Genomic DNA, 27379 nt, shown 5'->3' with positions numbered 1-27379 from the left:
TTCGCTGTTCTGTAGCTTCTCGCATATCGCTTTTCCACCAACCGGGTGCTAGATTAGAGCTTGTGTTATTGCCGGGTTCAGAGTTAGTTTGACAGGTGAGCCTTCTCAGATCTTGTTTGCTTTTCTATGGGCTAGAAGGCCATAATATAAATAGGCCTTATGTTACCGAATATAGTTAAGGTCACAATTATTAGCCCTCCTAGAAGAAGCCACAGTGAGCATTTATTTTGTTTTTCTTATATGATAAATGACTTTCTTCTCAGAAGATGAAATGCAATGAACACGCGGTGGCTTTTAGAGGCGCGAGATGCTCTTTATTATGCACATGCTGGAATGTGTATTTGGTAAATGCGCTTACATTGTGCTTTATGTGCATTTTTTCTAATCGGCTATGCACATCTCAGCATTTACTTTATGCTTTTTTTAATGCAATGTTACAAAATATGGATAAAAATCGATGGATGGAAACTGCTATTTGCAGATGTTTCATTGTTTTGGTTTTATTGCTCTAAATTAACATCCAAACATGAAGATTCTAACAGGTTTCTGTTCATCTTATTAGTCATTGCAACCCTGCTCTAAACCGCTGACACAAGTGGTTTTCACTTCTACGCTTTAAAAAATAGTAGGGATGCACCGATACCATTTTTCTGGAACCGATCTGATCTCGATACCAAAATTCTGAGTATCGATTGATACAGATCAGATCCCAATACTGTGCGTATTTATATTTTTAATTTTTTAAGAAAAATTCAGTTTCTATAGCTCTGATAATAAACTCAAATAATACATCTTCTTTAGTAAAAATAACAGACCTATAACCCTACTGTATATGCCAGACGACACAATCCAACTAAAAACATGCTTGCTGTAAACTAGGCTACATTATTTGAGCATTCCTTAGACATTAGCCCCTTTCACACATATAGACCGTTCCGGAAAATTACCGGCAATTTTCCCAAAAGGTCTGTATGTGTGAACAGGCCCTTTTTGAAAATACCGGTAAACTCTTTCCGGTAAATAGCCAGAACGAAAAGTTGTAACATTACCTGTAATTTGCTAGAATGTTGCGCTGTGTAAACGCTGAAGGAAGATTGCCGGAAAAAGCGCATGCACGTCTAGAACTTGCTGACTTGAGACGTCTACTTTAGCCAAGCAGTACAGTCGGACGCATTCACGGACACACGGTTTTTGAAAATAAAAGACTTTAAATATTTTTCCAGACACATTTAGCTGCTAGATGTTAGCTAGACGTTTATATGTTCCTTCTTAATGCCAACTTTGTAAATAATTATCGATAAGATGCTAGTGATAAGGCGTTGTTTGTTTACCTTCAACCTCTGCTTCCTTCAGTTGCTTGACGTATCGCGTGTGCCCGTTAAGGAGCTCGTGAGCGCCAGCACACACACGCATATTATGTACATCTCTACATGCGAAAGTGTTCCTCTATATTTTCATCAAAGTTGTTCACAATACTTCTTCATCCACAGAGTTTGAAATGTAGTCAAATGTTTACAAATACAAGCGCAGCTGTTTAGAGGTCATTTCTGGTTAATGATGTCAGAATTTACCGGTATTTTGGAATGGATTTCTAAGTGGCCTGTGTGAACAGCGCTTTTTTGAATTTTCCAGTAAAGTTGTTCCGGAAATTTTCCGGATATTTACCGCTATCACTGTGTGAAAGGGGCTATTGATCTGTTTTGGTCCAGCTTAGGTTTCCTTTTTAAAAATTAAGATTTTTCTTTGAAATCTGCAATAGGCTACCACTATTGACCCTAATCATTGGTAAAATAACCAACCTTTTTGCAAAACCTGATATTTTCCTGCAGGTTTGACCCAGACTAAACTGAAGTGTTTGAGGCCCGTTTTACTTAATAATCCCTCACCAAATCTCGCCGTAAGTGAGATGGAGAAAGTTCATCGCCAAAACACAAACTGGTCTAAATCAAATATTGATATACATAAAATTTTCTGCTAATGACAATCCATAAAGCGCCGGTCAGTTTTAGATTTATTAATTTAACTACTTTGACCACAATGAGCCAGGCTTTACAAACTATTTGCAGCACTTAAAGTGTTCCCCTCAGAAGAATAAAGTCGAAGGATGAGAGAACAGAACGGTGGTGTGTGAATGAAGCGCATGGTGCATCACTAAGACAGCGCAAAGTCTTCCGGTATCTACGGTCTCTTTCAAAACTGAGCAGCACATAGGGAAGAAATCGGTGCGTTGAGGATCTGTCCAATGTATTATTGAGATTTTTTTTTTATTTAAAATACCAGGTATGCCTATTTTGTGTGTGAAGAGCAGGTAATAACCCTCTCCAGTGTTGTGAATGCGATCTGCTGATCTAACAGACAGCGCAACATGATGTAGAAACAGCAATAAACTCCTTGTTCCAAAATGAATCCATTTAATGCTAAACTAAATCCGTTTCTCCACTAATTATATAAACAGAAACAAATAGTCTTGAAGAGTTTTTCGTGTTGTTATAAACGTGACACGCAGTTTGAATTGTAAATGAATGGAGAATGATTGACAGTTGCTGTGGCGAAGCGCTGAATTGAACATGAATTTAACCACTTTAATATTAATCTGTGCTTCACATCAAACTATAGAATGGCTTTAGAACATTTGGCATACACAGTAGTAGGGCTACATGACAACATTCTAGTGCCTCATAATAGGGTACCTTCATGGCTTTGTTGGCTTATAAATCACACAGAATATAGCACACACGCAAGATTGGATTTGGATCCGTTCCAGCTGGCTGATACCCGTTCCAGCAAAAATATGCCTTATCGAACCTATATCCAATCCAAGTATCGGCATCAGTGCATCCCTAAAAAATAGCCTTTAAATGTACTGTTAAAAAAAGAGGCCATTGTCGTTGCTAGAAGTTTACGGCCAAACATATGGTAGAAGCTGCAAATGAAATGTCTACATTTGATTATTAATCTTAAATAGGGCTGCATAATATATCGTTTCAACATCAATGTTACTATGTGTGAGTCCGCAATAGTCACATCACAGGGATGTGCAATTTAGTAGGGATTATATTTGACCTGATATTGACAATGAATTGCTGACTTTTGACCTTAGAGTGGAACTGTATTATTTGAATGTGTGTTTATTATTAAGGCCTGTGACTGTGGAAGCATTTCAGGCTAATTTAAGCCATTTGGGCAAAGCAAATTAAACGGTTAAGGCTTAAAGATTGTAATTTGAAATGATTTAATTATTTACTTAAAAAAATGATAGTGTTATTATTATCATTGTTATTGTTATTATACCGTGGTTATTTAATTTGTGTTGCTGAATACAGTTTAACTCCCCATAAAACCCCATAAATCATTGTTTATTTGTATCTGTTGAATTTAACTTTGCTTGTCATTTTTTATTATATTTATTTTTTATTATATCAATTTATATTTTGCAGATTTCCAACAATATGAATTATTTACAAGCTATTCAAGTCATCTGGTGAAATTGCATTTACAGTTAAAGTCAGAATTATTAGCCCCGTCTTTCAAATTTTCTTCTTTTTTAAATATTTCCCAAATTATGTTTAACAGAGCAAGGACGTTTCATTTTTTAATTTTTTAAAAAACATTTTACAGTCAAAATTATTAGCCCCTTTAAGATGTATTTTTTCTGTAGTCTACAGAACAAACCATCGTTATACATTATAACTTTCCTAATTACCCTAACCTGCCTAGTTAACCTAATTACCCTGGTTAAGCCTTTAAATGTCACTTTAAGCTGAATAGAAGTGTCTTTAAAAACATCTAGTAAAATATTATGTGCTGTCATCATGGCAAAGATAAAAATAATCAGTTATTAGAAATTAACAACTATGTTTAAAAATGTGTTAAAGTCTTCTCTTCATTAAACAGAAATTGGGCTAATAATTCTGACTTCAACTGTATTTCCCAATCTAAATCACAGTAAACTGAAATATTGCAATGTTCATTTTTTTGAAGACCTAATTTAAAGTATTTCATTACTTCATGAAGTTATTTGTAATGTTCAGTGTTTTAAATTACTAACATCTACACATTATACACTTTGTTCAAACTGCTTGTTTAAAATTAGCTAAAACAACACAATTCTTGAGGATGTTTTTGGATGGGGAAACTTAATTGTTTTATGTTCATTCCACTTAAATTTGTCAAAACTAATAAGTGAGCTTAATTTCTTAATTTGTTGTCTAAACATAAATCGATTGTGTGGAATCCAGAATTTTCTACAGTGTACAAATATTTAAAAGACACTTCTTGTCATTACCAATAAATTATTAAACACCATCATGTTAACACACATGACACTAAAGTAATGCAGTAAACATTATTTATCAACATTAGATGTAACAATAAACTCCAATGTACATAACTGATAAGAAAAATAGTCTGTACCATAGTTTTTATCTTTAAAATTGTGTCCTGCAGGGACTTCTAGAAGGTCCTGGTTTAGGTAGGAAGGTGGATAGGTAGATCTTAAACAGCACTTAAACCAGCTTAGTGTTAAAGGGATACAAGTCTGAATTAGATGCACCCCATCATACCAAAACTCACTCCTGGAGTTTGACTGGAGTGCCTGTATCATTGTCCTCTTCATGCCTACAGGAGCTGATTGATCACGTGGTGGCCGTGGCCGAAAACACTGCAGACGAACTGGCCCGAAGCGACGGGCGGGAGGTTCAGCTGGAAGAGGACCCCGACCTTCAGCTGCCTTTCTTGCTGCCTGAGGACGGCTACTCGTGCGATGTGGTGCGCAACATTCCCAACGGATTCCAAGAGTTTCTAGAGCCACTTTGCCAGAGAGGTAAAAGACGATAAACAGGCTTTTAATGACTTTTGGGAGCGTTTGATGCACACAATGAGTATCAGGTGGATGGTGAATCAGAGGGCGGTTGGCGTTTGTTTAAGGCTGACGTGATGGCAGTGGAATGCAGTTTGTTAAGGTTCTGTAGAAAACTCTGTTTGCTGCCATTCCTGTCACTATTTGTTTTTTTATGCAAGAGAGAGAAAGAGAGAGTGTGTTTTGCAGGTGCGTGTGTGTGTGATAAAGACGAAGAAGATTGACGTTCAGTGTTTTAATCTGCTTAATCTCCTCCAGGTTTCTGTAGATTGACTCCTCATCCACGCTCGCCGGGAACTTGGACTATTTATTTTGAAGGAGCCAACTGTGACAGTCACTTCTCAGCTGACACCTCAGAACTGGTAAGTTTTGATTCTATTTGGATAGATGGACTGACAAAAAGATAGACATACCAACAGACTGGTAGAAAAACATTTAGATAGATAGATAGATAGATAGATAGATAGATAGATAGATAGATAGATAGATAGATAGATAGATAGATAGATAGATAGATAGATAGATGGATAGATGGATAGACAGCATAGATAGACAGCATAGATGGGTAGATAGATGGGTAGATAGATGGATAAATAGACAGCATAGATGGGTAGATAGATGGATAGATTGACAGATGGATGGCTGATAAAATGATAGATAGATGACAGAAACTCAGACAACCAATGTATAGATGGATGGATGGAGGGGTGGACAGATGCATAGAAGGATAGATAAACAAATGACTGACAGAATGATAAAATGATAGATGACAAACTGACAACTAATGGATGCATAGATGGACAGACACATAGAAGGATAGATAAACAAATGATAGACGGAATGATAAAATGATATATAAATGACAGAAAAACTCAGACAACCAATGGATGGATGGACGGACAGATAGATGGACAGATGCATAGAAGGATAGATGAATGATAGAATGATGGATAGAATGATAGATAGATGACAGAGAAACTCAGACAACCGATGGATGGATGGACGGATAGATGGACAGATACATAGAAGGATAGATTAACAAATAATAGAAGTAATGATAAAATTATAGATAGATGACAGAAACTCAGACGATGGATGGATGGATGAATGAATGGACAGGCGAATAAAGGATAAACGAATGATAGATGGATGACAAACTTGGACAACTGATGTGTGTATGGATGGACAGATCCATAGAAGGATAGATAAATGAATGATCAACAGAATGATGGATAGAATGATAAAATGATAGATAGATGACAGAAACTTAGACAATGGCTGGATGGACGGACAGACAGATGCATAGAAGGATAGATAAACAAATGATAGACAGAATGATAAAATGATAAATAGATGACAGAGAAACTCGGATAACTGATGGATGGATGCATTGATTGAATGATTGACTGATAAACAGGCAGACAAAAACCACAGCGTTTGCGACCCTGGACCATAAAACTAGTCTGAAGTTTTAGTTTTTGTTTTCTGAGGTTTCTGAGGTTCAGACATCACTTGACTACTGAATCAATATTAGATTTTAAATAAATGCATCGCTTTTTTTTCATTGATGCCTGGTTTGTTATGACAGGATAATATCTGCACAAGAGACAATGTTTTTGGACAATCTGCAATCTGTGGTTTTCAAAAAATATCTAAACATCGAGAAAATCATCTTTGTAGAAATTGAAGTTGTACAAATGAAGTGCATAAATTAATAATCAAGTTTTAAACATATTTTTACTGTAGGAAATTTACTAAATATATTAATGGAACTTGATCTTTACTTAATATTCTAACGATTATTTGGCATTAGTGTAAAATCGGTACTTTTGACCAATACAGAGTGTTTTTGGCTATTGCCAGTTATATGCCTGTGCAGCTGAAGACGTGTTTTGTCTTCCAGGGTCACATTTATTTCGTTTTGCACCAAAATCTTTACATGTGACAGCAACACTAGACATGTTTTCGTGGAGCTTATCTGCTGTCAGCTGCAAGTGTGTGTTCTGTCAAACTAACATTCTCTTCGATTTAGCGAACACTAGTTACACCACAAAGGGCAATATTTGACCATAGTGCCCAAAGACTGACTGTAAAATGATATCTTTCTCCTCACCCTGAACACACCAAGCCCTAAATTACTCCAGCTCCCCTGTAATTACTTTGTTTTTACTGTCTCTTGTGTTTTTACATAAGTGGAGTTTTTACGTAATATCAAAATCTTTTTTTTTTTCTGCATAATGTTGCTCCACCCGACAGCTAGCAGAGATGGAGCTTGGAATACATTTAAATACCAGACTGAAATCTGATTAACACAGCTTGACTTTGTGCCAGACCCACAAACCCACCCACTCCCACATCCCTTTCTTACAGCCAGTCCCAGAACTGATGCTTGCCGAAAAAATCGCATATTATGCCTGTGAGACTTGATCTTGCTTGTAGTTCCTGATCTTGTTTTGTGATACTATTTTAAAATAAAAAATAGCTGTTCAGATTCAGTTTCAGGTGACTGCTAGCTGAGCTTGTTGAATATACTTGAATTCACATTGTAGTTATGACAATTTTATTTGCTTTATCAACACATGTGCACTATCAAAAGTATCATGAATTGACAGGTTTCATAATTTGTGATTTAAAGTTGTTTGTTTGTTTACAGTTATGAATTGCATTGTGGGATATCTGCTCTATAAACTTTTGATTTAAATTCAACTGTGCAAAATAACAGTTTGATTTTTATTGACATTTTAGTCATTTAAAACAATTTTTATACGCGTATTTAGAGAATATAGTCCTTAAAATAACAGATACTACAAGTACAAGTACTATCAGTTCATTACCAGGTTTTTGTACCTTTATTTACAACACCAACCCAGGCAATATATCACTTCAAACTATTCAAAATGTCAATGCAAAATCACTTTTTCCTAAATGTTCGACATCTAAAGCTGTTGGAGGAAAGATCAAGGTCTTATAATGCAATTCAAAAGCATAAATAATGAGAAAAACCATGAATAACAAAAATGAAACCTCATTTGTTTTTGTTTTTTCAGTGTATGGTTGTTGTTGTTGTTGTTGTTGTTTTATTGTGAACATTTACAGTTGAAGTTAGAATTATTAGCCCCCCTTTGATTTTTTTTATTTCTTTTTTAAATATTTTCCAAATGATGTTTAACAGAGCAAGGAAATTTTCACAATTTGTCTGATAATATTTTTCTTCTGGAGAAAGTCTTATTTGTTTTATTTTGGCTAGAATAAAAGCAGTTTTTAATTTTTTTAAGCACCATTTTAAGGTCAAATCAGTTATTAGAAATGAGTTATTAAAACTATTATGTTTAGAAAAAAATTGCTCTACTAAACAGAAATTTGGGGAAAAATATTCAGGGGGTTAATAATTCTGACTTCATCTGTACATAATAAATATATGTAAATCACACATATCTTATATAAAAACAAACTATTGTTTTTAATGGGATTAATATTTGTCCAGCACTAAATTATTTATATTTATTTTAGAATGCTGCCCCATAGTCCAAAGACTTGTGGTATAGGTGAATTGAATGAACTAAATTGGCTGTAGTGTGTGTGTTTGTGTGAATACAAGAGTGTATGGGTGTTTGCCAGTGTTAAGTTGTGGCTGGTAGGGCATCTGCTGTGTAAAACATATGCTGGATAAGTTGGCGGTTCATTCCGCTGTGGCGACCCCTGATTAATAAGGGAACTAAGCCGAAAAGAAAATGAATGAATGTTTTAGAATGCTTTATAAAGACTGAAATCACTCACACTCTAGCCTTTCTTTATTACCCATAAACCTCGGCTGTGCCTTAAACCAATTCTGCCATCGCCTCTGCCCCTTCCTGATGTGTTTTCAGCAATGTGGATGGGCAGCATAGCTGAAGTTCCCTGCACAGTGATTTCATGCCATGTGCTGCATTTCTACAATGAGGCTCGCTAAAGGAGAGCCCGTGGCACCATGCCTCTCTGTGGGAAGCTGCTCTGTTTCTCCCAGGCCCGTCCCGTGCGTAAGCGAGCCCTCTGAGGGCCTGATGCACACTGGAGCCGACGCATGTGGCTTTCATTCTTGACTCCTCTCCAGCGCCCGCCGTTTCGCTCTGCGGTCGGCTGTGCTCTGAGAACCAGCAGTGGCAGAACCTCCCAACTTTTTTTCTCCTCCTCCTCCTCCACCTTCTGTAGGCTCAGTTTTCTCTAGGAACGGCCACCAGACGCAGCGTGGACCTAAAGCTTAAGATTTCTTGTTAACTTCATTCCCTCATAAACTCACCTGTCTTTCCTCTCCACAGCCAATGCGGAAGGAACCGGAAATTGTGACCGTGACTTTGAAGAAACATAATGGAATGGGCCTCAGTATTGTGGCGGCCAAGGTAGGATTTGGTTTTATTATTTATTTTTTGGTGGAATGTGTACTACTGCTGCATTTGGGAAGTATGTACTGTTCATGGAAAGGGCTGACAGCTGAATCTTTTAGTTTTGATGTTGAACTTGATTTAATTGCAACACTTTTAAAGAGAATGGTTCTTTTTCTGAGGATTTTTCAGAGTAGCTGTTTTTGGTTCCTCGTAGGGCTGGGCAATATGGGCAAAAAAATCATATCTCTGTATTTTTAGGAGGAATAAAGGCATACGATATATATCCAGTATTTTCCCATAAATGGTTACTTGAGTGTCAAAGCCTTTATTAAAACTTTATTAAGCAGTTTTAGAGCAAAATATAAATCAAACACAGGGGTTTCCCTCCCTGTTATTATCTTCCTTATAATCATCATTCTTATATTGTTATTTGTTGAAAGATTAGGTAACAGCAAGATATTAAAATAGAAAAAGGCAATGTTTGGTAGACAAATGCATCCTTTTTATTTTACTTTTTTTTTTTAAGTTTAAATAATCGTTTAAACCACCAATCGTCTTGTTTAAATAATCGTTTAAACCACCAATCGTTTGTACACTAGGCACACACACAAATTAAATCACGTCTTCCAGTTAAGTGGCTAAAGTAAATAAATCAATTAAACAGAATAAATAAATACAATGATTTGAATATAATCTGAATTGAACTCAATATGCAATAACAAACCAGAACGCGGAGCTAAATGTGTTATAATGTAAATGTAAAGAAGAGACCACCTAGTAATAAATACTGAACTTATAATCAGTAAATATGAGGTGGTTTAACTTTTAAAATGCGGTGTAAGTTCATCCCGTTTTTATTTTTTATTTTTTTTGGACACATTCAGGTGCTGCTTGTCAATTAGAGAAGGCTTCTATTTTCATTCTTGCTGTCAATTGTGGAAGAAATGATGAATTAAAGGTTTCTGATTAAACGCCGTGACAGCTGCAGGTGCTGTGACATGTGATCATGCGAGGAGAAGTCAGATTTGTCCAGGGAATCAGATGTCGATACAACACTGGCGCTGCATGTTCTTCCATGTCGTGTCATTGATGGGTCGTTCTTGAATGATTCGTTCATTTTGAACAAATCTTTTGTATGACTCATTCATTTGCGCATGCGCAGATTTGTGTAAGTGGAGCTCACGTGCTACGTTGGAGTGTCTGTTTGGCGCATGTGCACGTGTGGCCTCAAACCATATTGATATGAAAGATATTGTATAATCTCGCATCGCGTTGGGGAATCATATTAATATATCCCCTGAACTCCAAACCTTGGTTCCAAATCTTTGGGCTTTTTATTTGCTTAAACACAAAAGGAGATGTTTTGAAGAAAGATGTAAACATTGATTTCAGTGGTAGGGAATACAAATACTATGGAAGTCGATGGTTCTCAGCTTTCTTCAGAATATCTCCTTTTGTGCTCGACAGAAGAAAGACAAACAGGTTTTGAATTAATAAAGCTTGAGTAAACGATGACTGAATTTTCAGTTTTGTTTGAACTCAGGGTCTCTGCGGGGTGTGAAAAAATAATAAAACTTGATACAGTTGTAAATCAATTATGAGAAAATGAAGAACCCTTAAAAGGTACTAAATCGTTTTTTACGAGGTTGTAAATTTTGTTTTAGTATTGTCCAAAGTGTTTGACTCCAAAAAAGCTCATCCATCCGGGTGATGTCACGTAAATTGTGTCAAACGCTGGAAGGTGATGCAACTTTCCACGTGTAGAGAAACCATAGAGCGAAACAGACAGTTGGAGAAAGATGAGTTTAAACAGTGAAGATGAGTTTAAGCAGTAAGCCTGTCACTGTCACTGAAAAAAAAAAACGCATAATTTATTCTTTTAAGCTTTGTTTCTTCTTATTTAACTACAACTGTTTATTAACAACTCTTTATTAGGTTAATGGTTTGATACTGATTAAAACTGCGATGAGATCTTTAAATATTATTAGAAGGTCTTTAAAAAGTTTTAAAAAGGTATTGAAGTGATCTTTAGGATTCCTGCATATACCCTGGAACTATCCCTTTAACTAAAACAGATATGTAAACAAGGATGTGCTTTGATGAGGAACTACTGCTTGATTCAGTCAAAAGCTGGACTGTCTGCTTCTCTCACATTCAAATTCAAAACCGAGATATAAGCAAATGATCCTCGTTTCCTTGTCAGACTGAGCTCTGTTCCACTCTGATGCTTTCAGTAGAAGAAAATATCTTTTTGCTCATCACCCTTTTACAAAATGCCTTCCGTTTTTTTGTTAGTTTACAGCAGTTAATGGGTTAAAATATTGTGCTAATGTTGTACTAGAAAGGTTAGTTTTGATGTCAACATTACAAGTTAATGTTTTGTTTATAGTCAAAACTCTAGCTTGTAATCACTGATATATGCAATTTGAAGGTGGTTTTTCTATTGCTGTGCAAGTAAACGTTTCTGAATCGCTCAAATTAGCATTTAGTTTGTAGATTATTTTTAAAAAACATAAAAACGAAAGCGATAGTTTACCCAAAAGTCAAAATTCTGTCAATATTTACTCACCCTGTACTCATTGCAAACTTTTATGAGTGTCTTTTGTGTAGAAAATTGTGAAGATAGCCGAAAACCTGACTTCTATTCTATTTGTTTTTTATGCTATGGAAGTTAGTAGTTACAAGCTTTCAGCTTTCTTTTAAACATCTTTACTATTTTTAGAGAATAAAGAAACTTATAAAGGTTTGGAAGCACTTGTGGGAAAGTAAGGGTACATTTTTGGGTGTACTACAGTATCTCTTTAAGTTCAGTAGCTATGTTTCACCCCTTTTGGTAGACATAATTGCCTTTTTTCCCCTACCAGATGTGCGTCAGGTTCAGGGGCTAACAGGAACTGTTTATTTTCATAGCAAACCCTCCCCTTTACTACTTCTATTTTCATCTGTGAACGTCTCTGAGGAAGCATAGAGGTAGAACTGAGGAAAAGAAGAGTGAAAAATGGGAGGAGAAGGAAAGGGGGGAGTGAAGACGCAGACAGAGTGTAAGGCACGCTCGGGGACAAAGGGGAGGATCTAAAACGGAGAGACGGTTTGTCCCGGTGTGAAGCTATAGCTGGGACACAGCTCTAAAACTTTACCTAACTGTTTAGCGAGTGGTGGGAGTTTCTTCTGCATAACAGTCTGGATGTGTGGTATTTCCTACTCTGCCTTGATATTTACATATGGCGTTTAGCATGTAGCCAACAAGTCTCTCCTCAGTAGACCTGCCTGCTTTTGAAAGTGTTGGATAAGTTTTCCTGGACCACCTGTAGTTGATTCCTTGGTTCAGTCTGGACTGCGCAACATGTGGTTCTCTGTGGTCGGGAAGAAGGAGCCGGTAAGAAACCACTTGACATGGCATGTGTGTGTGTGTGTGTGTGTTTTTTTTATCTGGGAGAGTGAGCAAGTAAACACAGAGAGATTAATAGTGCACTAAAAAGCCATCACAGAGAGTTTTGGGTTGTATACGTTTTGCTTTCAGGATGGCAGTTCGTTAGAATTAGTTCATGCATTGGGTGTCATGAACTACAAGTGGCCAATTTAATTAAGAAATATACTATTTTTTATTTTTTTTTTATTTATAATATACTATTGAATGCTTATTTATACAAGTGAAGTATATTAGCAGATGCACAAATTATTATTTTTATTTTTAATGTTAGTATGTAGTTTATTAGACAGTATATATTTTAATTGATCAAATACTCATTAAAACTGGTTAATTTAATTAAGAAATGTACTCTTTATATGTTGCTTAAATTTATAATATACTCACAAATGCTTATTTATGCAAGCGAAGTATATAAAAAGATACAGAAATGATTATTATGGTTGATGTTAGCATGTTGTTTATTAGTTAGTACATGCATATCTTTTAAATGAACAAATACTCATTAAAATAAATTAATTTGATTAAGAAATATACTATTGTTCATTTCTTGGTCGTTTTCATTTATAATATACAAACTAATGCTTATTTATACAGGTGAAATATGTTAGCACATGTAGACAAGCGGAGTATAAAGTAGCACATGCAAATATTATTATTATGGTTTATATTCATTTCTGCATGTCCTTACATGCATCACTTGTATAAATAACCATTAGTATGTATTATAAATGAACAGATCCTCATTAAAACTGAATATTTTAAGAAAGAAATATGCAATTTTTTGGTTGCTTTCATTTTTAATATACTAACAAATGCTTTTTTTTTAATACAAGCAAAGTATATTAGCACATGCAGAAATGATCATTATGGTTATTGTTAGTATGTAGTTTATTAGTCGATATGTATTAAAAATGAACAAATACTCATAAAACGGGTTAATTTATTAAGTAATATGCTATATTTAGGTTACTTTAATTCATAATGAACTAACAAATGCTTATTAATACAAGCAAGGTATATTATCGGATGCAGAAATGATTGTTATGGTTAATGTTAGTATGTAATTTATTAGTTGTTATATATTTTAAATGAACAAATACTCATTAAAACTAGGTAATGTAATTAAGAAATATACCATTGTTGCTAGGTCATTTTAATTTATAATATACTAACTAATGCTTATTTATACAAGCAAAATATATTAGCACATTCAAGAATGATTATTATGGTTAATGTTCACTACTGCACGTGCTAATAGACTTCTTTTTTATATTAACCATTAGTTAGTATGTATTATGAACTGATACTCAAACTGGTTGTTTAATTATGAAATATACTGTTTTTATATGTTTTTTTTTATTTATAATATATTATAAAATGCTTATATATACAAGTTAAGTATATTAGCACATGCAGAAATTATTATGGTTAATGTTAGTATGAAGTTTATCAGTTAGTATGTATTATAAATTAACATATCTTCATTAAAACTGGTTAATTTAATTAAGGAATATACTATTTTTATGTTGCTTTCATTTTTAATATACTAACTAATGCTTATTTATACAGACAAAGTATATTAGCAAATGCAGAAATGATTATTATGGATAATTTGGGTAAAACTGGATAATTTAATTAGAAAAATACCATTGTTCATTGCTAGGTCATTTACTTTTATAATAAACTAACTAATGCTTACTTATACAAGCAAAGTACATTAGCGCATTCAGTAATTCACATTAACCAAGATCACCGAAGACTAACGTTTATAGCACCTTCATATAAAACGTTTAAGCTGACAGTTTCTGGTAAATCTGTGATGATAAGTTGTTCAATTTAACAGGGTTTCTAATATTCCAAGTAGTATTTTTCTACATATAATTATATAGATGGTTGCTGAGGACATGCACACCGGCTTATTAATTCCGCAGACTTGTTATCAAGTGTGAGAAAGCAAGGTTTAGCTAATGTAAACAGAGTCATGTGACCAGGCTGCACAAACATGCACGTTGTACAGATGGTACATTCACTTCATTGGAGCTCACCACAGATTTCTAACCTTATCAGTTTATGTACAAAAACACACATACGAGTGAATGAATGTGCATATCTTCATTTCACCATGTGTTTTTACGTCATGTTTTAACCTTTGATGTACGTTTTTGCGTGTAGAAATATCTTGCAATCAGGGTCACAAAGATAATCATTACAAGCTTTGAACATTGAGTTCTCTCCATCTTATATCCCAGTTTTGACTTCATTTCAATGGGGTCAATCCAGCGCTACCATTGCATGGCTTGATTTTCTCAGGCTGCAGATGTTTGTGCGATAACAACTCTTTTGGGAAGGGGTTGCATTTCAGGGGGAAGAACAAGGGAAATCCTGACCTCCGTTCTTCACACTGATGACTGCCTACATTGACGTTTTAACACTTCTCCAGATGCGTTCTGCTTCAGCATCATAATGAGTTTTTAACCACCGTTATCTAAAGGCTTTGGGATTGAACTTTTGCTTTTAAACATCTTAAAGCAAATCTCCATTTGATGTTTGCTTGTGTACTTGCTGTGTCACACAATAGCACGCTAACTTCCTTCTCTGTGGGCTTCTTGATCTCATGTACGACAACAATGGAAGGATGTTTGACTCCCATACGCAAGGCTGGATTTCCTGAGGTCTTGAAGAGTGGAGAACAGAATGTGATCACAACATGGTGTCTCTTAACCTTTTTATTCATCTGAATCGATCTGAAGTGACATCTATGTGGCCACCTGCTGTGGACATGTACCAAAGACGTGACACTTGGTTTGGTTCACAGGTTCAAAGTATAGCTTGGCTGTAGATCACTTCTTGTTGCTCAGGATGAGGTTTTATCACGAATGCACCCACAGTGTGAATGCTACATTGCATACTCAAGAATTAGTTAGCATCAGTTCTTAAGCAATTTAAAATATGAAATTTAAATACATTTTTTCCGATGTTAGCTTTAGTATTGTTCGTTTTTATGATATCTGTAAGCTGGTCCACGCCAAATCAGTGACAAAACTTGTGTTTAGAAGATATAAACGTGTATAGTTTGCAGTTTGTCACTTCCGCCTAAATGGATCATTGTTTTTTTTTTTTTTACGTCACCTCATACTTCAGTTTCTCATCAAATCTAGACCAATCAGAAGCCCTCTAGTATCTGACATGCCCCACCCCCTTCAAGATGATTCACGTTTGCTTTTTATTTCATGCGCTTGACCTCAACCACTCACTGGCAGAGGTGTGATAAAACTGAAATGCTATTGGCTGTTTTTTTTTCCCACCCTCCCTGCATGTGTCAGTTGAGATTACGTCAAACATCAAATAAATACACATTTCAAAGCACTTCATGGCCCTACAATTTTCCAAATAAAGATGCTTTATTAAAATGTCTTCATCAAGATGATTCAGTTTGTGTCATCGACTCAATGCATGTCTAATGAATGTGGAAGGGATGTAAGGAATTTGGTGGATCATTTTGTATTTAAATTGGGCTGCAATATTGGGCAAATTGGGCTGCAATATTTAGAGTATAAGGATGATATGAAGACTATGTTTACGTGACAACAATGTAGCCACAATCTGAAAAGTTAAACCCTTGCATTTAAAAAAAAAATTCATGTATACATAAAATTTCCCAGTACTGGGTTGCAGCTGGAACGGCATCCTCTACGTAAAACATACAGTCTAGGTCAGAATTATTAGCCCTCCTGTCTTATTAGCCCCGCTGTATATTTTTCCCCAATTTCTGTTTAAAGAAAATAAAATGTTTCTAAACGTAATAGTTTTAATTTTTAATTAAACTAATTAACATTTTAAGGCTTAATTAGGTTAATTACGCAAGTTAGGTTAATTAGGCAAGTTATTGTTTAACGATGGTTTGTTCTGTAGACAATCGCAAAACTACTTTCATTCTGGCCAAAATAAAACAAAAAGACTTTCTCCACAAGAAAAAATATTATAGGATATACTGTGTTTTTTTTTTTTTTTTTTTTTGCTTTGTAAAACATAATTTGGTAAATATTTGCAAAAGGGCGAATCATTTTGACTTCAACTATATGCCAGAGTAATTGGTGGTATATTCTGCTGTGGCTAGTACTGGCTACCCATTTACAAACACATTTACTAAACACATTTACATCTTTTCTGAAATGCAACACGCGGTAACATTGGAATATCTCTTAACAGAATATTGCTGCAAAGTTTTGCACGTGTCATGACGTAATCTCAACTGAAAAGAAAGAGAGAGGGTGGGACAGAGTAGCTCCTCCCCCTTTAAAAAACAGCCAATAGTGTTTTGCCTTTATGACAGCTCTGCCAGTGAGAGCAGTTAAGCTCAAGCATAGCAAATGAGAAGTGTCTTAAAGGGGCGCGACATGTTAGGTACTAGAGAGCATCTGATTGGTCAAGATTTAATGAGAAAACTGAAGTATGAAATGACGAGGAATAAATCGTTGATCCATTTAAAAGGAAGTAAGCTTTTGATGTTTATATTAAATTTATATTTTCTAAATGTGAATTTTGTCACTGTTTTGTAGCACACTAGCTTTTAGATGTCCTTTAAAAGTAACATACTGAAACTAACATCTAAAAAAGCTTTATTTTAATAACACGGGATCTTTAGGAATTTGGGCTTTTTATGTTTAAGCAAAGGATGTCAATCTTTGATGTAAAGCCCAATTCCTAAATGAGGAAGTGACTCATGTTATGGACATACAGTATGTTTGTCCCCTTCAGGAGAGAGATGTTTCCTTTGTATCTAAAAACAGAGCTGTCTTCTTAACGCACCGCCAGAGGAGCGTGAAGGAAGACAGACCTCTTTGTTTGGTCTTTCTTAACCGGAGCAAGCAGCCCAAGAGTCTGCAGATCATTAGAGATGGAATGGAGGCCACTCAGACGTGATGAAGACCCGTCGGCTGAAAGCAGCTCATTATTGAAAGCCTCTTGTGTTAGTCATGATATTTTGCACCCACCATTAGCTGACAGCCTCGCCACTCCATCTGTCTTCCATCCGTCTAGACGTGACTGCGTTCGGGAGCAGACTGCTGTCCCAGACTACTTCTCTGTTTGTCGTGGAGGATTAATTGGGGCAGGAAATCGTGACGTTTCAGTCAATAGATGTATTTTCTGTTTACTTAGCGCACAGTGTTCTCCGCCGTCTTGGTCGGAGGTCAGACCCTGCCTTGACTCCTTGGGGCTTTTAACTAATTACTTTCAGCATCTATGCCTACACGTATAGCTCCCAGAGGACTTGATTGACCAATCGCTTCCACAGCCATAAACCTGTAACAGGAAGCTGGCCTACGAGTCCCCAGAGAGCATGCCACAAGTGTTTCAGGGTTTAAAGAGGAGGGGTTGTGTGAGTACTAAACAGTTCAGCTCTACATTTGTTGCAAAGCACTTGTCTTTTGACAAAGCTGGGCTTCTAGTTTCCTGAATTCGCAATAGCAGGTTTGGGAAGCTTTTCCGTAGACAGGAAGAGTCAGGGTGGGGCCTAGAAGCTGCAGACTTTGTTTGCTTGCTTCATAGGGTTTTAGGAGCATCAAAGGAAGCTAAAACTCTGTGGTTTGAGCATCTGCTTCAAGTACTGTTATCAGTGAACACCTTCCTGCTAATGTCTAATGTCTGCACTGCAGATGCAAGCTTATTTTTGCATGCCCGAGGTAAATATATGCTTGAACTGTCTTTTTTGTGGTATTGTTTTGTGTGGCCAATGACAGGCTCCTAGCAAACAGACTCTTTTTATCCGCAAGTTTACTGACCTTTACCCTCTGACACACTGAAAGACAAAATCACTGCTGCTTTGAAGTAGTCTGTTGGCTAAGGTTTCTGTTTTTGTTTGCAATTAATTTAGCTCCTGTTTAATATTATTTTCAAGTCAAGATATGTTCACATTCTTTAATTTGAATGTGCCAGGTCATATATTACCTGCGCTGATTTTATAAACTGTCTTTGAGCTCTGTTTCTGGCCGTGTCCCCAGAAAGATGAGTGTGAAAACAACCACACCTAGAATCCTACAACACATTCTCTGCAACATGCACAACAAGGTGTTGAACTTGCTTGATGTAAGGTGTGGTTCTGTGTTATGAAAAACACCTGATATCTTAACTCTTGAATAGTGTCATGAGGATCTTTCCATTTAACTATTCAGTTCAATTCAATTCGTGTCTATTTCTACAGCACTTTTGCAATGTAGATTGTCAAAGCATAGAAGTTCTAGTAAATTGAAACTGTATCCGTCCAGTTTTCAGAGTTGATGTTCAGTTCAGTGTGGTTTAATTTTCACTGCTAAAAGTCCAAACACTGAAGGGCAAATCTATTCATGTGCAGCTCCACAAGTCCCAAGCAAGCAAGTGGAACAAACTTCACCAATTGTGGAAAGTTAAGAAGAAAAAAATTTGAGAGAACCAGGCTCAGTTGGGCAGGACCATTTCTAATCTGGCCAAACTTCTTGTGCAGAGCTCCAGTCTAGGCACCGGAGGTTAGAGAATGCTGGACACCCATCATTGAGAAGCTGCATGTGTGAATGTCAGGCTGGCCCATGGGATCAATACGGAGACTCGTCTGTCACTGGGGTTTTTCAGGAATCAGTCTCATGGTCTCTGCTTCTCCATGACCACCACAGCATCTGCTCAGGATACGGCCTGGTCCAAGATTAGGGAGACCTCTAGAAGTCCTCGATGGTTGGCATCATCTCTTCACAGGTCTTGGATCACATCTACTTACCAACCCACCCCTACTTATTGTATTGTGTAGATCTCTTATCCAATCATCTATTGAGTTGCTTTTTCTATCCCACTGACTTATCTTCCCACCATTTCACTTGCCTATCCACTAACCTAACTGTCTACCCACCCACTTCCCTATCTACAACCCCAACACACACATACAAATACACTAACACTTAATAATATACAAGTACTCTAGACATCCCGCTCTGCATCCCACACCTCACTTCAGAATACACAGTTTCATTACTTTATTACTATGTAAACAGGAATAAAAACCACTGAATGCATCATAAATGTCCTTGTCGGAATGATGCATCATAAGTTACTTAATAAAAAATACTTATTTTAATAAAATTATTAAAAGTATTAAAATTAATTATTATTTACATTTTCCTAATATTTACAGCATGAACTTTTAATATCACCTGACAGCATGAAACTTACCAAAGGTTTGATATGTAAATAAATCTAAAGAAATGCTAGGTTTGTTCATATTGAAACAAACATATCTTCATCTAATACTTAGTGTGGCCCATCATAATAGTTTGAGGTCAAATTCTTGACAAACAGCTCTACGATTTCTAGCAAAGCACAGCCTGTGTCTGTGAGGAATTCGCTATTCATGTAACCTATTTAAAACTTAAAGTTACTATTGTATATCACTAGCTAACACGTGCCTCTCCATTGCCCCTTGTTCTCTCTTGCCTCCATTATTTCCGGGATATTGTATCTAATTTAGGGTGACACGGTGGCTCAGTGGTTAGCACTGTCGCCTCAGAGCAAGAAGGTCGCTGGTTCATTTCTGTGTGGAGTTTGCATGTTCTCCCCTTGTTGGTGTGGGTTTCCTCCGAGTGCTCCAGTTTCCCCCACAGTCCAAAGACATGCGGTACAGGTGAATTGAATAAACTAAATTGGCTGTAGTGTATATTCAGTATTAGCATTAGTTCAGTAATGGGTTGCAGCTGAAAGGACATCCACTGTGTAAAAGATAGGCTGGATAAGTTGGCGGTTCATTTCGCTGTGGCAACCTCTGATTAATAAAGGGACTCAGCCAAAGGTATTTGAATGAATTGTATATAATTTGCCAGCATCAGGGAGCCATTATGAAAATGCAGGAGCTTCCGGGATGTCTGCCACATATACATGTGCTCATCACTTGCATCTTATTTGCTAGCTCACTTGAAATTAAAACTCAAAACTCAGGTTCCAATATTTAAATGCTATTTAAAAGACATCAAAGATTAGATTTTAAATGGTGCGCAACCCTGGTAAACACATACACCCTTAAGCTTATTTTCTCTTTAAACTATTCTGTCGTGACCATAGTTTAAAAGTGGCCATGGAAGATGTTAAAGCTAGCGCCCCTTGTGTAAAAACTAAGAATGCAACCATTTTGTTTGGTTTCCAGTGTTTTTTTTTATTTCATGTGTATTTAAAAGAAAAAAAAATCCCTCATATTGTACGTTTATCCAGCTACTATGTTGCAAAAATAACAGACTGACCTGCATTTTTTTTCTCCTCCATTTGTTTCCATCCTTGGGGTTTGAACTTGAAGAGGGTTTATGCCTATTACTATTTGTTGTTGTAGTTGTTGTTAAAGGAAACAGCTTGATGATGCTATTTTTAGTTAAACATTGTGACTTTTTGAACCTTTTAGCACACAGTAATGAACTCTGGTAGTATCACGTCACTTGTTATAAAAACAGTAGCAATTGGTTCTCTTGTTAACATCCATCTGTTTTTGATCAATGGCTTTTATAGACCCTTCTCCTTTTCATGTTCTGCATGCCAACTATTCCAGCTTTGATCAAAGCCAGTTCAGCGCAGGTTTCCTGAGGAAAGGTCGTCTGAGTTGCTTAGAAAGAGAGAGAGCGATCTGTCCCGCTGGGTGTGCACGAGACTCCTGCATCAGTCCTGTTCAGACGGCATGAAAATCGTCCCGCCTCAGAACTCAACCTCAGGCCTTCTCATGTGTCCCTCACCGCAGGTTCACTCTTTAATGTGGAGAGACTGGTTTTTGAGCGGTTGTTTCTCATCACAGTGTAATACATGCTTTCACAGTCTAATCAGAGAGCTTTTGGGCTTTGCCAGGAGACGTGTATATCCCGCAGACAAGTTACAGCAGACGAGGAGTCACTCACCTGCACAACATGGCAGGGTCTCTGTGGCGTCTTAAAAAGTATTAAAATTTGGTAAATCTATTTAGAGAAATTTAAGAGAGAATTAAAAAGTCCTAAATGCTATTTTACAAGGTTTTGTAATTTTTATAAGTTTGGATTGTACCGTTTGGATTTGGATTGTGTAGTTGTATGCTAAAGTTTGCTTGAATTTAATCTGTGAATATTTGGCTGCAGAGTAGTTTATAAAAATCAGTAAAATCCTCCTAGATTTGTCCCATTGATATATACATAAGATATCGCCTGAGCATGCGTCAATAACGCCGCCATATTTGTACAGTGCTCCCAGGACAGAAGTTATTAAACCGCACTTAGTCAACACCAAAGTCAATTCAAGAATGCTGAGTTTTGTGCTGCGTGCGAGTATAGTAATAAGCAAACAAATCATGAAGGCATATCATTTAATAAGTAAGATTTTGTTTTCTTACAGTTGTGTACTCTACAACTGCAAAACATGTTAGTTAGTGCTTCAATACTGAGGCTGAGCACATGGCGGTAGGTTGTTTTTACTCATCTGTAACCGAAGATGATTTATGACATCACCTGTTCTCACAGTAAACCGGTTTTGCAGCATTTTAATAGTGCGATTGTCAGTGTTGTGATAGCAATGAGATATTATTATTATTATTAATATTTTAAAATTATATACTTTGTGTACCTTAATTTTTGTAAATGTTGCAAAATTAGTTAGACATTTTTGTTAATTGTTTTTTTAATTGGCCTTTTTTAAATTTAGGTAATTTAATAGTGTAATAATAATAATAATAATAATAATAACATTTAAGTTGAACTAAGTTTAAAATATTTTTGGGAGATAGAAACGGTTTCAACATTTATTTATAACATTTATAACTTTCATTTATTTATTCATTGATTTATATTTTTAGTTAACTGTAATATTATGTTGTGGTATTTTAATTATTAACTTTGTGATTTAAATTTATACTAGACGTCATTCAGTATTTAGTTACTCCACCCTTGATTTAATGCTCTATGTTTTTTCATTGGAAATATGTGGCTTTTCCATACTTAATTCTGCACAAAAATATTTTTATTGTTAAAAATTCAGTTTCATAATTGGCATGGCCTCAGTCATTTTTGGGGGCCTGTTGGCAAACAGAGCGTGTTGATTCATATTTCACTTGTATGTGTGGTTAGGCCTTGGATGTTGGATATTGATGTTATGGGTGTGTTTGATTTGTACGGCATGTTTATGCCATTGTAATGTGAGTGGGTTATGGGGGTCTGTGGCTGACGTTGGCTTTATTTCAGAGGGCACAATAAAAGGCATGTCGTTTCCCAGGCAGATTCTGTTACTGGTTTTCCTGATCCATCGCTTCTGATCAACTTTGTTTAGGTTTTTCTAACTAGCATGGACAAAAATGCAAAGTGGTTCTAAGCAAACGGGTACACATGCATACCAGTTAAGTTGAGTGCTAAGTGCTCATTTAATTGTGCTGTATGTACATTTTTGACTCGTTTATAACCTAAAACTACTATAATATGTTATTTAATAGTTATTAATAGTTATTTAAGAAATATGCTATGTTAATAGGTTTATCTGAAAAACAGGCTTGAAGTCAGTTATTCTTCTTTAAAACTGTGCGATCCGTTCGGAATCAGATTAAATTCAAATACAAATTTTATTCGTCACATACAGAGTCAAAAAATTAAAAATAATAACAATAAGAATCTAAGCTTGGAGAAATAGAAGTTATGTAATAGAAAATAAAAAGGAAATATAAACTATTTTAAGACTTTTGATATGGAGTATGTGGTGGTAGAAAAAAGGTAAAAAGTATAAAAATATAAAAGAGCTATCTTTATAAGCAGAAACAAAGACGCGTTTCTAACAAAGTGTCTATGCATAAGAGAGGAAGCAGTGTCTCGTATCCTACAGGAATGACTGTCATTGTTTTGATCTGTGTGACTTTGCTCCCTGCTAGTACACCTAATTACATTTGAAACCCCTGGTTGCCTTGGAGGAGAAATGGTGTATGTCATTTTAATCCTAAAAATGTGACCACGGGATGACAATAAAAGTGAAATGAGATGCCGATTCAGTGTTTATTTTACAGTGTAAAGCTTGATCAGCAGGCATGCTTGCCTCTCTAAGTGTCATCAATCTGGCAACCTGTGCTTGTGTCAGATCTGATGATTACAGGCCAGGTGAAAAAAACCCTATCCAATTGGGCTGCACAGTATTGGAAAAACAATTCACGTTGCAATATTTAGTTTTTCTGCGATATACATAAAATGAATATATAAAATATATTTAGATTTATCAGATGCCAGAATATCTCCATTTGTGCAGATTTCATTATTTCAGAGTGGATGTGCTGGTTTTAAAGGGGAGAGATTCTGTATAAATTATTATAAACAATATTTGTTATGGGCATACAAATGAGAGAGGAAAAAAGGTGCTTTATCTGCTACATTTTCTGGTAAGTCTTATGGGCAAAAATGTAATGTAAATCGTTACTTCTAGCTAAAAATGTTCTTGTTTCCTGTGCCTATATGCTTCAAACTCACTTGATTTCTTTTACAGAAAAAAAATAATGCAAATGATAAACTTTAAATCCACAATAGTTAAATTTGCCATTAATCTGTAAGCTCCTGGTCAACTATAACCCATACTTGACATTGAAGATCCTGTGACAAGACTTTTGCAGATGTGCACATTGTGATATTCCAACACATTCTCACGGCAATTCCTAACTTTTTGATTTAGTGGCTAATTTGTATGAATTCGAATGGTCTAATTTGTTCAATTTACTATGATTTACTCATCCCCCAATGACAGTTGGGTTTAGGGGTGGGGTTAGGTTACACGCCTCCTTTTTAAAATCGTACAATTTCGTACGACTGAACTCACACGAATTCGTACGAATTAGCCCCTAAACTGTCAAAACATAAAATACTTGCGTTTTCTCGTGAGATCAGGCTGGATATTCATGCTTAAACGATATATTGAGCAGCTGAACTTGAACTGTAATGTATAATTCAACCCCCCTGGGTGTCAATCCTACATGTACATCACATTTAAATGGATAGTTTTAAGTAAAAATGTACTTTTACTATTTACTCACCCTCAGTTGGTTCGAAACCTTTATACGTTTTTCTCCCCTGTTGATTAACAAAGAACATATTTTGAAGAAAGCTGAAAACCTGTAGCCATTGGCTTTCACTGTAAGAAAAACAAAATTGCTAAACTAAACTTTAGTTTTTTTATATTAGGGTTGTAACAATATACCGGTATGACGGTTTACCACGATTTGAACATGCACGATTATCATACCATGAACAATTGCATATAAACGGTTTTAACCCTTAAAGACCGAGACAGCCGCCCGCGGCTAAAAATAAGTATTGCTCTTAAATGTTTAATAACTTTTGATCCGCTGATCCGATTCATACAATTCAAAGATTGGCATAAAGAAGAGAATCTCAGCTTTCCAGTGCTGTATCACATAACATTCGCGGACTTTCAGAGGCTCCGGAATCAGTGCGGTTACGTCATCAACATTTGACAACGCTGATTTGACAAAGAAACGCTCGTCACTGTGTCTCCGGACAAATCAGACATGATACATTGATGCATTATCCCTCCTCCATGCCCAGATTGGTTCAAACTCGCTACATCACAACCAATAAGCATAGGTTTCGCTTTTGTTTGTGGACCAAGCTTTTTGAACAACACGGAATGAGAGAAAGGCATACATTTATGCGCGGCTAAATAAAACGCCAAAAAAAAAAAGTTTTGCATGAAATAATTCTCATACTAAGTACTTTTGCATGCACAGTAGCACAGAAACATGACAAAACAGTGACACAGCAAAGACGAACTGCTGCTCTTGCTGTTTTCAAAAGACACAAATGAAGATGCAGCTGTTTGTCTGCATTGCAAACAACCATTTCCAAATCCATATCCACAGACAACCATATCCATGCTGGCACATAAAACCTAAGGATGTTCCATATTGAATCTAGTTTCGTTATGTAACTATTTATAGTATAGTAAATATTTATATCTATTTTTTACTGAGGATTTGCACCATGTTTATTTGGACTTTATTTGGACTTTGACACATTATTTATTATTTTCTTATTTTTATTTGTTCATTGTAAGTGGTGTTGTTTATAGTAACTAAAAATATATTATTTGGAAAAAGTCAAATTTGCTTCACTGTTCTATTATTTTGTAACATTTGTAACATAACGTATACCGCGAAACCGTCAAACCGTGGTATTGTTTTAGACGATTATCATACCGTGAAAAATTCATACCGTTACAACCCTATTTTATATATATAACTTTGAAAATAGAGATTTTTTAGGCTTAGAGAATAGAGTTGTCAAGGAATGTCATTGTAAAAAATTTTTGAGCAATTTAATGTCTTTTATGTCTTTTCCTTGCATAAAATGAAAAGCATAGTAACCCAAACATTAAGTAAATAGACTATTATGTATGACTTAAAATATGTTAAGATCCAAAAGAGTTATGTTGTAATATTTTAAATTGTGCACATCCAACCAGGCTTGATGTTAAAAATCAGTGCTTCTTCTGAAATGTTTTTTTTTTTTTTGTTTTTTTCCATGCCAGTTTTTTTATTGCTATTGAAATTTTATATGAATCGCTATTCCTGAGACAAAAAGTGGCAGCAGTGCTGTTTTTTTCCTGTTTGTGCAGATGTGAAAGCTTGTCAGACTTTTAGTTTGTCAGGTGGCAGAGTATGAGTAGTTTGTGTTTGAGAAAATAGCTGAGATGGCTGGGAATTGAACACATGCCTTCCTTTTTTATAGTTACATTTAGCCTGATCCCCTTTAAATAGAACCGCTGGCAACAACCAGGGGATTTTGGGTACTTTCTTGCTCAAATAGCAAATCCAGCCTTAGGAAAAAAAAAACAACGTTACTAACTTGAAAGCACAGACCCCTTTAAAGCTCAAAGTCTGCTTAAACTCCAGTTATGGAGCGTTGCGTGTTGGGATGCAGTTTTAAGCATTTTAACAATCTCTAAGGAAGAAGTTCTTCAATGAATGCATTGCTGTATCCTCAAGTTTATTACTAGATTGAAAAAAAGAAACATGAAATGGCATTTAGGTCAAGCTGATGTTTCAATGGCTGCATAGAGCAGCAGCCAGATGGCCTGTGCCAGACAATGACCTCTGACCCGGGATATACAGTCAAGTATTCAGAGTGGGTTAAATGTGGCAAGTTTAAAGAAAAAGGCCAGATCCGGACTGAATTTCTGAATGAGTTTATTTATGAGGATGCTGGCTGCAGATTTATAGTCTTCTCCACAGCCTGTTAATGTTATTTGGTTCTTTCTCATCGTGCTAATGAACGCTTTTGCTCTTTGTCTTGTGTTTTTTAGGGTGCCGGGCAGGACAAACTTGGTATTTACATCAAATCTGTTGTCAAAGGAGGTGCAGCAGACATGGTGAGTTTAATTTGGTTTATTTAATAAAGGTTTTTTTTTTTTTCTTTAGGCGTGTAAACATGTTGTGAACCCAATTCATTCGAAATCTCTAACATGTAAAGTACATTGAGCCCAGGGGGTTTGTTTCAGATTGAAACTTACTGGCAAAGGTAGCTGAAAATAATTGAAAATGCTTTAATGTGGTGCTTACATTTTGAATAAAGTGCTTGAGATTGCTTGAAATTATAATTATGCTGCTTTCATAATATTTGATTTGGCTAATATGTTGTAATTAACTGTTTAAATCAAATAAACTATGTTTTTTTTTTTTACTGGGATGAAATGAAAAGCAAATGCATGGAGATTAGCACTTCATGG

At 35.8% G+C, this 27379-nt stretch overlaps 2 protein-coding genes and 1 long non-coding RNA gene across 19 annotated transcripts in view; 1 reads left to right on the top strand and 2 right to left on the bottom strand.

The window, feature by feature from the left end:
• LOC147839443 (uncharacterized) overlaps positions 1-27379 on the bottom strand; it is an 837962-nt gene that overhangs the window by 34892 nt on the left and 775691 nt on the right. The window lies entirely within an intron of this gene.
• efr3bb (EFR3 homolog Bb (S. cerevisiae)) overlaps positions 1-27379 on the bottom strand; it is a 1037141-nt gene that overhangs the window by 747776 nt on the left and 261986 nt on the right. The window lies entirely within an intron of this gene.
• The window catches only part of afdna (afadin, adherens junction formation factor a), a 229510-nt gene that overhangs the window by 157284 nt on the left and 44847 nt on the right, over positions 1-27379 (top strand). For all 17 annotated transcript variants that reach the window (XM_087297202.2, NM_001442528.1, XM_087297205.2 and 14 more), the window contains 4 exon segments: positions 4624-4822; positions 5117-5220; positions 9154-9234; positions 26957-27022. In XM_087297202.2, the coding sequence (XP_087153328.1) occupies positions 4624-4822; positions 5117-5220; positions 9154-9234; positions 26957-27022 (450 nt within the window).

This window comes from Danio rerio, chromosome 20, assembly GCF_052040795.2.
Source record: "Danio rerio strain M-AB ecotype USA chromosome 20, GRCz13ab, whole genome shotgun sequence".
Lineage (NCBI taxonomy): Eukaryota > Metazoa > Chordata > Actinopteri > Cypriniformes > Danionidae > Danio > Danio rerio.
Note: the sequence above shows the minus strand (reverse complement) of the source record. Positions and strands in the feature narration are given on the sequence as shown.